The sequence below is a fragment of the Stigmatopora nigra genome, chromosome 15 (assembly GCF_051989575.1).
Source record: "Stigmatopora nigra isolate UIUO_SnigA chromosome 15, RoL_Snig_1.1, whole genome shotgun sequence".
NCBI classification, from domain to species: domain Eukaryota; kingdom Metazoa; phylum Chordata; class Actinopteri; order Syngnathiformes; family Syngnathidae; genus Stigmatopora; species Stigmatopora nigra.
In genome coordinates this window covers 1,265,328-1,275,966 of record NC_135522.1, presented here as the reverse complement: position 1 = coordinate 1,275,966, position 10,639 = coordinate 1,265,328, and the positions used below count along the sequence as shown (strand labels likewise).

Sequence of the window (10,639 nt, the reverse complement as noted above, 5' to 3'; positions counted from 1 at the left end):
AAAGTCGGTCCTCTTTATTTACTTACTCGGACTGCACAAAATTACACGGCGGGCCAAATTTGGCCCCCGGGCCACCTCTTTGACACCCATTTGCGTTTGAAAGGTTCGACAAACCGTGCCAAAAAATAGTGACGTAGATATGGCGGGATGTACGTTTTGGGGGGACTGGATGCTAAGAACAAAAAATCTTGGGTGTTACCTTTAATGGAGCAATCGCCATGTTTAATTCTGCATTTTAAATGACTTTTAGTACTGCCTATTTTAGCGGTCGGGGTTGGAGACGGGATCAAAATGGATTGAGACCAGAATCCCTTTATATGAATAGGTTCTATGCCCTCTTACATATTTGTATATTCTTCTTTCTGTACGCGCTTGGACGAGACATTCATTTTCTAATGTTGAATTTACAGCTAATTTTTTTCTGATGCCTTCATATGGCAAAGTGACTCTTTTGGGTGATTTAAAGAGACAGCGACAGTATAATTTAAGGTTGCAATGTTAACTACTGGTAAAAAGAGGCGGGGCTTTACATGAGCCAAAATGGTGATAGACGTCCTATTCAGTCAAACTGGATTACAGAGACGTCAAAGCTAGAAATGGATGTCGAAAACTTTTAAAAAAGCAGTGAAGGAGTTCAAATTTTAAGTACTATAAGCGCATTTTAAGTCTATTTTTTCCTGCCAGGCTCTCCCTTAAAATGGAATTGGACATCTAGCTAAATGCTAATTAGAAATTAGATAAATAGAAAAATCAAATTATAATCAATTCCTTATTTAACCCTTGGAATCCCGTCTTAACAAAATTGCACTTTTTCCTCCCTCCGTTAGGGGGAGCGCGAACATGCTTTCCGTCGAGCTTCATTCCTGACTTGTATTTGTAAAAATAGACACATTTTATACATTCAAAAAGCGGTACTTGCTCCATTTTTTTTGTAAATGTGTTCACAAGTTCGGTCAATGTTTTTATGAAAAAAAGGGGCGGGGCCTTTGACTGGAGTGCTACAGTGTTGCACAAAGGGTTAATAATAGAGAAGACTTAAGGCCAAGCAAGGTCTGTTCTATATTGTTTTTTTTTTTTTTTTGCACATTGAGATTTTTTGTCAGTATTTTTGTTTTTACAAGTGCCTTTTTATCATAGGTAAAAAAAAGTTAAGTGTTTTAAAAGAGAAATATATTTTTTTCCTGATAACGTGTTCTGTGGTCGAACATGCAATTATTTTAGTTGTTAAAGTCTCCAGTTTTAGAGGAATTTGATGACAATGTTGGTTTAAAAAAGTCAATGAAAACAACAGTTTAATTAAAGGTTTGTTTGATATAAAAAAGATCTTGCTTCTGTTTTGCACTTAAATTATCAATTGAAACTACATATTTATATGTACCATATTATCACACATTGACTAGCCATAAAAATTGCCTTAAAATCGTTTAATTTTACTATTTACCATGGCCAATTAAATAGAATCAATTAATATGGCACTTAATGAGTTAAGATAACAGGCAACAAATGTAGAGATATATACACAACACATTTTATCATATTCATATTGCAAGAAATTTTTAAAAATGCTAAAATAGCCCCATATATGGAATTGCATGATCAATCTTATCTGCTATATGACTTTATTTAGTAAACTAATTTGTTATAAGAATTTGTTTGCAACCTTATTTTAACCATGAAGTGAATTCGCAATAATCAAAAATATATATATATTGAAAAATATATATTTTTAAATAATAGCGAAAAAAATCGCTAAGTAGTACATTCGCGATAGTTGAGGGATTACTGTTGTACTCAGATTTTCAAAATAAGATGACTCGGACTTAATTGCCAAAAAATAAAAATGTCATCAGGACATCAATAATGAATGACATTTTTTTCAAATAAAGTTTTTTTTCTCCTAACATTTACGTTGCTAGAATTGAAAATGTCAAAGAAAGAAGTAGGGAATGATTTGACATTTATTGGGATTTAATTTACAGGTGACGCAATGAGAGGGAAGGCGTTTTGTTACTTCATGTTTCCGTGTTTTGCTGCGATTTCAGCTTTTGTTCTTGCCGCTCTTGTTCCTGTGCTTCGATATTTAGTTCTTCGTCTAGACGCTCTTTAGCCCGAACCACCTGCGTACACACACAAAATAGCTAATGCAGGGCCTCTAAACGGAATAATATCTGGTTTGATTTTTTTCCTTTAACGCTAGTTAAGGGGAATTCAATTTTTCCGACAAAAACATGCTATGCCGTTGGCATTTGAGAAGCTACTTCAGCAACGGCGCAAAATACACGAAAAGTTCAAGTATACTCACTTTTGATTGTAAGTAAAATGAACCGCCCACGGATTTGTCGTTGACTTTGAAAAGATGTTCGTAGTTCTGGAAAGGAATTCATACAAAAAAATGTGAGGGGGATGGTTTGAGTCATTTAAGAGACATTTTGGGGCTATTAGAAAATGCTAATATTTTGTTTTGGGGTTTTTTTTTGCTAATCACTTGAACAGCACTAAATAAGGTTGCAAACAATGACGTTGTTGTCATAAATGAGCATCATAAAATAGTCAGTTGGGCTCTTTTAATTGCATTTTTGTTTGTTTTGATGCAAATTTTGCTTAACTCCCCATGTGGGACATAAATGTGGAAAACAGTACCTTCTGTATTTCCTCTGATTCCATCTTGGAGACATTAAGTATTTGCTGAGCTTCTTGTAAAGTCAAACCAGATATGTTGGACGCAGCAGCAGAATGCTGACCGGCGCTATTTCGCGCCCGCGCCGCTGCCTGACTCGCTGAAAAAAACAAAAAGCCATCAATTCAATGAAAAAAAACTGCTTTAATGGTTTTGATATAGTATGAAACTTACGGTGGGGATGTTACAAATTAATCTTACAGGCGTTAATACAATCAATTGTTAATTAAGTAAGTTAAGGGGTCAAATTAAGCATATGGTGGCTTACTTACCTGCATATTCTTGTTGTAAAGCTCGCGCAAAAGCACGGCCAACCACTTGAACTCCCATCACAATCACTTGTGCTAAATATTTAGCCTGTGGAATAACAGAAAAAAAAATGTTAACCATAGGAATAGGTCAAGTAGTGGATAATATAAAGTGCTGTAAAAGTACGTTGAATAATATTAACATGGGAAAATTCTTAGAATGGATTAAATCCGGCTAGGATGGACTTTGTGCTGGTCCTGGATATTTTAGCAACGTAGTAAGTAGTGTTAGTACTGTTCTTTATTTTTGGAAAGCAGTGGAATACGTCACATGTTGTTAGGGCAAATAAATAGCAGGTGTGCTAATTCAGAACAGCCTTGTTGGATTTGTTGTGAATGGCTGTTAATAACCAGTACATACTCGTTTTTTTCTTTTTAGCAGGGATAGTGAACAAAATACCAAATTCATAGATTGAATGTAAAAATAGAATAAATATTTGTGTCAAGTGTTTGCAATATAAAACACATGTATAACACGTTTGGCGACGGTGTTTAGCAGTAAATTAGCTTTGTAGCAAGGAAGCTAGTTGACGGATTTCATTCGCGGCTCTCACGCTTAATTAGGATAATGTTATGGAATAAAGCTCATATTGACTAGAAAATGCTAATAAGAATGACATGTTTGTTGAAATAGTGACTTTTCTTACCATTTTGGTGTCGTAATGCGGCTTTCGGAGGACGGAGGACTCTTCACATGCACGAACAGCATTGAAGGTTACACGGAAGTGTCATAGTTGACGGAAGTATCAAAGACTGATTGTCTACCATGATAATGCCATCTCACGGTAGGGAGGAAGAACTGCAGCTTGGATCTCATAACTCGCACTGATGAATTTGGTTATCGTTGATATTTAAAAAAGCATACCAAATAAGCGAATACTAAGTAATTTTTTGCTGATGTCTTTAAATAAATCTCACTAGAAATAAAACAACATATATTAATAGAATGAAAGTTCAATTTAATTTGAAAACAATACTGAAAAAATATGGAAAACAAACCCTGACCATTAAACAATTCTGCACCGATTAAAAAATGATCCCATTAGTATTAAGACAAATGACAAAATATGGCGTTTTAGAAGAAGAACAAGCAAATACATAATTAATACAGTACAGTATATCATTGCACCAACACTGACAAAAATCAGAGATTGTAAACAAACAGATGCAATTTGTTGGAAGTACTTAACATGGCTTGATTGTATATTTTTAACTAATATTTTTGTCATTTGAGACATTCCAGTAAGTTGCAAATACTGAAAAAATACTTTTAAGTGCCCAGAAAGTTAAACATTTGGAGGAATATGTTATATCTTTCAAATAAAATTCAACTTAAACTACAGTACAGTACATTAATATCCCGTTTATTAAGAAAATACAAGTGAAAAAAGTACATTAACAGTCAGGGAATAAGCAGAAAATTAGTAAAATTAATTTTAAAAATTACAAAAAAACTGCTTATGGCCAATTATGAAAACTGGCAACCCTGTATTTGATTATAGTGATAATAATATTTTAATTAGCTACATTTACCCTACCTCATCATTATTTTTTTAGCAAAAACTGTAAACATTCCCCAAATAACCATATATATATGATAATACATATTCATATTCACCGAGATTAAACCATCACAAAACCTCATAAACAAATTCTAAAGTTAATGCCACTATTTAAGGAGGTCAACATGATTATAGATGTTATAAAATTCAATTTTCTTTTGTTAAAAGATCATTTTTGATCCTTAAGAAAGCCTCCCAAAAAGCATGAAGAATTCCTGAATGCCTTTTGTAGCATTTTTCCACATTTTCCACATTATAACATTAAAATACCTTGAAAAAATGACACATTTTATAGGACTGGCACGATAAAAAATGATTGGTCGCAGTGATGCTGTAATGGCGAGTGTGTGGTTGTCCTTGGATTTTTAATCGTCCTGTGAGACCAAAGAAAGAAAGTTAAAAAAAAAAAAAAATAGAAAGTTTGGTTTTCTGGAGAATATTGGTATTTTTGTACTTCTGAAGTTGGCCAGCAGAGGGCAGTAAAACATCACATGATTTTATATGTATATATTTTTTTGCTTTTGTGGCATTACAAAATGGTCAATAGCTGGCACATTTTTTTAAAAATTAAAATAAAATAAAAGTGAATAAGTGAGCAAAATTTTGATAAAATCAGTTGAAAAAAACTATTAATTTAAATACCATCTTTCACATCTACTTACCCACTCATCCTCATCCACACCCTCAAAGGATTCCTGTGGTAACGGGTCGTCCATGTTTCCCAGTTTGGCAACCATGGCAACCAGCAGCTGCATAACAAAAAAATCAGGAATTTTTTTCAAAGTCGACTCCATCACCCCCCATCTCTCCTCCTCACCTCTTCTTTCTTCTGCTCGTCGGTTTTCTCCTCCAAGTAGAAGGACGATGGCATGTACTTCCTCACCGGCGCCTCCTTGGGGGCTTCACTCACTGACCAAACACAAATAAGGAAGACCTCAGTCAAAATTTAGACGGACATAGATGGAAATCCAATAAAAACGTTACCTGGCGCCATGTCGCTGGGCCTCAAGCTGATCTTTCTATGTCGAGAATCTTCGCCGCGGAGCCAGGCCGCCGCGCTGGACGCCGCTTCCCAGGTGACCGCCGTCTCAGGGTACAAGTTGTCCTGGAAAAACTCTTTCTGCGAGGGGTGGGCGTTAAAGGGTACTTAGACGTTTGGTCGCCCGGACGTTTGGTCGCCCGGACGTTTGGTCGCCCGGACGTTTGGTCGCCCGGACGTTTGGTCGCCCGGACGTTTGGTCACCCAGGCAGCATGGGCTCACCTTGACTCTGGGCACCTTGAAGACCACCGGCTCCACCGCCGTCTTGCTGAGCATGAGGGCCGCCGCCATCTCTACTTCCCGTACGTTGCACTCGCTCTTGGGCAGGAAGGCTAAACCCTGAGAGGGAAGACAAAAATCTGAATCCAGGCTCTGGGGTTCAAATCCGGTGTGTCAAAGTGGCGACCCGCGGGCCAAATTTGGCCCGCCGCATCATTTTGTGCGGCCCGGGAAAGTTACTTTCTGTTTTAGGATCAAATTCAAATGAAGAGTATAGATGTATATTACATTTCCTGAGTTTCCCCCTTTTAAATCAATAATTGTCATTTTTAATCCATTTTTCTGTGTTTTTAGTTCAAAAATCATTTAGTAAAATAAAAATATATATTTAAAAAAGCTCCAAAAAACATTGTTTTAGATCTATAAAAAATCAGATTATTCAGGGCTTTTAATACAGTTCTTTTAATCCATTTATTAAAAAAGAAATCTAAATATTATATCTAAAATGGTCCGATCTGGATTTGAACCCAGATCCTTCACTGCGAGGCCTACGCGCTAAACACACAACCACCCCTTATTTCTTGGTTATTTATTACTTACATATATTTATTTCTTATTTTATTTTTCAAATACAAAAACAATTTCTGGAAAAAATGCCATTTTTTTCCATAGTTTTTCATACAAATTGCAAATATGGAGATTGAAGATCTCACCTTATGTGGCTCGGGATTGTTAAAACTGCTGCACTCCACAAAATGCGGCTCTCGGGGGAAGATCTCGTAGATGTGAACGCGGGTATCCCCCTTAAAACCCACACACACAAAAAATCTCAGTCTTCGGACGCCATTTTAACTCTCGTTTGTTTACCTTTCCGCTGAGGAACACCAGCCCGGTGTCGGGGTCGTAAAACGGGATGAGGGTGGACGGGGACACGTCCACGGAGACACTGGCCACCGCCCCGCGGGACGGAGAGTCGGCGCCGTACAAGTACAGGCCTCTTTCGCTGCGACTGCACCAGCAAAAATTTGCAAAAAACACACAATCCCAGCAAAATTGAACAAAAAACACACTCATTAACCACCCCAAAAACCTTGATTTTAAGAAAAAGTGAGCCATAAAGGCCTTCAAATGTAGAAAAGTACAGTACCTGTCAAATCCGGACACCAGTAGGTACTTGCCGTCGCATACCCAGACCACCCGAGCGCCCCTGTGGCCATCAGGACCGGGACCCTCCTGAAAAAAATGCATTTTTATTCAATTTTGTTTGAAGATGGCGTTGACGAAAAATACAAACCCGGATGGGCGCATCCGAATTGCGTGGGTCGTAGATGCGGATTTTGCCGTCTTTGCACACGGTGGCCAGCAGTTTGCCGTCGGGACTCCAAGCCATGGCGAACACCTGACCGGACCACCCAAAAAAAACAGAAATAAAAGCAAAAATAAACACTTTTTAGAATTGTTTTAAACTAGGAAAAGGGTAAATAATGTGCATTGTCTTCTCTCATCAAAGTTGGTTATTTTCTAAAATGCCAAGATGACAGAAATAGATTTTTTTTACACTTTTACAAAAAAATAAAAAAAATAAAAAAATTAAACACATTGAAAAAACATTTGCAACTATTGTTGACCCTTTCTAAAAATAAAAACTAAAATTAAAAATGCCATGCACTGAAAAAACATGTAAAAATATTGTTTACCCTATTTTTAAATAAAAAAAAAAAAAAATAAATTAAATGCACTGAAAAAACATTTACAAATATTATTGATGCCCTTTTTAAATAAAATAAATAAATAAATAAAAAAGAATAAAAAATTTAATGCACAGAAAAAACAATAACAAATGTTGACCCCTTTTTTTAAAAAAATGTCCGCGATAATCCTCACCTGATCCCGATGTCCAGTGAGAATCCGAACCTGCTCACCGTCTTCCAGATTCCAAATCCTGACGCTGAGATCATAAGACGAAGACACCAACAGATCGCTGGCCAACGGGTGGAACTTGATGGAGTAGATTTTCTCCGTATGACCTGCGACCAATCACAATAAAAAATGTCCGATAACAAGTGAACGTCATTAGTTTTCATTTCCTCACCTTGCAAGATGAGTTCCGGTTCGGTTATTGTCTCTTTCAGACCGTCTCGCGGGATTCGCCAAAGACGTATTTTAGCGTCCTCTCCAGCTAAAAACAAACAAAACTGGGATTAAATACGTTAAAACTCCCAGGTGACACATTAAAAAAATAATTTTACAAGAATATGGCTCAAGTATTGCATAAATCTTTGCTTATTTTCAGCCAAATTCACTTTTTAGGAGTATTATTGTTGTCCTGGTTGTCTCATTTTCATGTATTCGTCCAATTATGTGGTAAATCCGATAGGTCACTCACCCACAGCCAGTCGGTGGGTGTCGAAAGGGTCCCAACAAAGGTCGGCTACGTTGACCGAGTTCTGGACGGTGGGCAGGGCGGCGTCTGGCAGTTTGCCGGGACGGGAGCGCTGGGATGAGAGCCATACGTCATCCCCCGCCGGCGAAAGTGGGTCAACAACCCCGACAAACCTCAAAAATGGCGATCTGGCCGCCGGATATGGCGAGTGGAACGGCGGCGTGGAGACGGTTGACGCAGAAGCCGTCACACTCGCCCGGTGTGGTCAGGTTGAGGTCTCGTACGTTGGTGATGTGGGTGTCGCGGTGCAGGACCGTGCCCACGATGTGTCGGAATTTGGAGGTGGGGCCTAAGGAACGCAGTCAATTTTTTACTTTGTTAAAGTGGCGGCCCGGGGGCCAAATCAGGGCCGCTAAATTATTTTGTGTGGCCCGGGAAAGTCAATCATGAGTGCTGACTTTGTGTTTTAGGATCAAATTAAAATGAAGGGTATAGATGTATATTATATTTCACGATTTTCCCCTTTTTAAATCAATCATTGCCATTTTTAATCATTTTTTCAGTTTTTAGTACATAAATCATCTGTAAAATCTAAAAATATATTTTAAAAAAAGCAAAAATAAACATTGTTTTAGATCAATAAAAACTAAATATTCAGGGATTTTAATCCATTTATAAAAAAAAAAAAAAATTACCCTGCAAGTAAAATCTATTTTTATGATGTTGTGCCTCTGCATGGTTGAAACCAATGACGTCATCCGAGGCAAGGATTCCGGTAAAAAGCTGATAATAACTTCAAGGAAAAAAACTTGGAATATGAATTTGAGGACTAATTATTGTGTTTTGCAGATTATAAACTGCATTTTAGAAGAAAAAAAGAGACATAAGTCACGTTTATGGTCAGGAAAAAAAAAATGGCGTTTTTGGAGGTTATTTTACAAATAAAGAGCTTTGTTTTGAGGTACAGTCCGGATTCAAAACAACCTTGGATAAGTTGAGCGACTCACCTAGGAAGTTGTGGAAGGCCTTGGAGGCCTGGGCCGGACTTGGCGAAGGTACGAAGCCCGAGGAAGAGGACGGTGAGCGCGAGGGGGCGGCGCTGCTACTCGGGGTGCTGCTGATTGGACTGCTGGAAATGGAACAACCACCTGCTGCCTCCTGTTAAATACAAAGAAATCAATTCAAGGCTAGCAAGCAAAATGGCTGCACACCTTACCTTCATGTCCCCACTGATGGCATCCATGTTTTTCGGCGCCGGCTTGGCCACGGGAGCCTCAGATTTGGGTCGTTTATCCGCTGGGTTAAGGCTGACTTTTTCCACCTAAGCGCAAAAAATGAAGTGTATATTATTTTGTTTCAATTTAATAACAATAAAAATGACCTCCACCTGTTTGTTGCCGCCCTGCCACCATTCGTCAGCAGACATGGGCGGAGTCAAACCCGCCGTGTCCGGGTAAAGGTCGGCGTGGAACTCGTGGCCGGGATTCTGAAGGAAAACTCGGGTTTGAGCTCGTTTGGGGTGGTAAAAAAGCGGGTAAAAGGACAACCTTGCGAGGGACGTGATAGCCAATGGGGACGATGCAGTTGTCCGTCAGTTGGAGAACCCGCATCACTTCGCATGACATCACGTCCATGGAGATCTTGGGTACCATGGCGACGCCGCGGGTTGACATGTCGGTCAGACAGTGGCTCACTGTGGATACAAAAAATAATTTAAAAAAATACGCTAAGATGATTCTTTAGGCTTCTGATAAATTGATTAAAATAATTGGAGTAAAATCCCTGAATATTTATGTTTTTATAGATCTAAAACAATGTTTATTTTAGCTTTTTTTAAATATATTTTTAGATTTTACTAAATGATTTTTGAACTAAAATCACAGAAAAAACGGATTAAAAAATGACAATTATTGATTTCAAAGGGGGAAAATCAGGAAAATTAAAAACTTTGACACCCGTGCTCTGGACTATAAGTCGCCCCAGGCCAAAAAATGCATCATTAAGAAGGAAAAAACATTATGAAAAACAAACTGCGCATTATAATCCGTAAAATACGGTAGTCCTCATTTCTGATTTTAAAACCTAAAATGATGTCCTCACCTTGAGAAAGAAAAGGCTCCGATGTGGACACTTCAAAGCAGTCCACCACTTTGTCCCCCTGAAAAAAAAATAAGAGTCAATTAGAGTAATACCTTGAGATACGAGCTGAATGCGTTCCTGGACCTAAACTCATATGTCAATTCACTCAAATAATTTAATAAGATATTACAATGGACATATATCAAGTCTTACCATTCCAGCCAGTATGAGCAAACCAGTATCAGCATCAAAAAGAGGAATCAGCGTCCTGAGAGAGAGAAAACAGACACAAAATGGAGGATTAGCATACTCAAAAAGGAAGATTTTGTCCAAAATATTAAATTTTAAAAGCATATTTAACTGAATATTAC

At 37.8% G+C, this 10,639-nt stretch overlaps 1 protein-coding gene across 3 annotated transcripts in view; it reads right to left on the bottom strand.

Moving 5' to 3' along the window:
- Positions 1–1,940: 1,940 nt before the first annotated feature.
- LOC144208445 (mitochondrial import inner membrane translocase subunit TIM16-like) overlaps positions 1,941–10,639 on the bottom strand; it is a 53,593-nt gene continuing 44,894 nt past the window's right edge. Inside the window, exons 10-31 of one of the 3 annotated variants that reach the window (XM_077734295.1) lie at positions 10,482–10,536; positions 10,290–10,347; positions 9,737–9,882; positions 9,577–9,675; positions 9,406–9,510; positions 9,197–9,347; positions 8,363–8,538; positions 8,193–8,301; positions 7,899–7,985; positions 7,691–7,833; positions 7,101–7,205; positions 6,954–7,039; positions 6,674–6,815; positions 6,520–6,609; positions 5,810–5,926; positions 5,532–5,667; positions 5,365–5,456; positions 5,210–5,296; positions 2,950–3,034; positions 2,641–2,777; positions 2,303–2,368; positions 1,941–2,117 (exon numbers count right to left, since the gene is read on the bottom strand). In XM_077734295.1, coding sequence (XP_077590421.1) covers positions 2,013–2,117; positions 2,303–2,368; positions 2,641–2,777; positions 2,950–3,034; positions 5,210–5,296; positions 5,365–5,456; positions 5,532–5,667; positions 5,810–5,926; positions 6,520–6,609; positions 6,674–6,815; positions 6,954–7,039; positions 7,101–7,205; positions 7,691–7,833; positions 7,899–7,985; positions 8,193–8,301; positions 8,363–8,538; positions 9,197–9,347; positions 9,406–9,510; positions 9,577–9,675; positions 9,737–9,882; positions 10,290–10,347; positions 10,482–10,536 — 2,377 coding nt within the window. In that variant the 3' untranslated portion in view covers positions 1,941–2,012. Of the gene's footprint in view, positions 2,118–2,302; positions 2,369–2,640; positions 2,778–2,949; positions 3,035–3,632; positions 3,762–3,927; positions 4,922–5,209; positions 5,297–5,364; positions 5,457–5,531; positions 5,668–5,809; positions 5,927–6,519; positions 6,610–6,673; positions 6,816–6,953; positions 7,040–7,100; positions 7,206–7,690; positions 7,834–7,898; positions 7,986–8,192; positions 8,302–8,362; positions 8,539–9,196; positions 9,348–9,405; positions 9,511–9,576; positions 9,676–9,736; positions 9,883–10,289; positions 10,348–10,481; positions 10,537–10,639 lie in introns of those variants that run through there. The other 2 variants (XM_077734293.1, XM_077734294.1) reach the window with 2 other exon arrangements.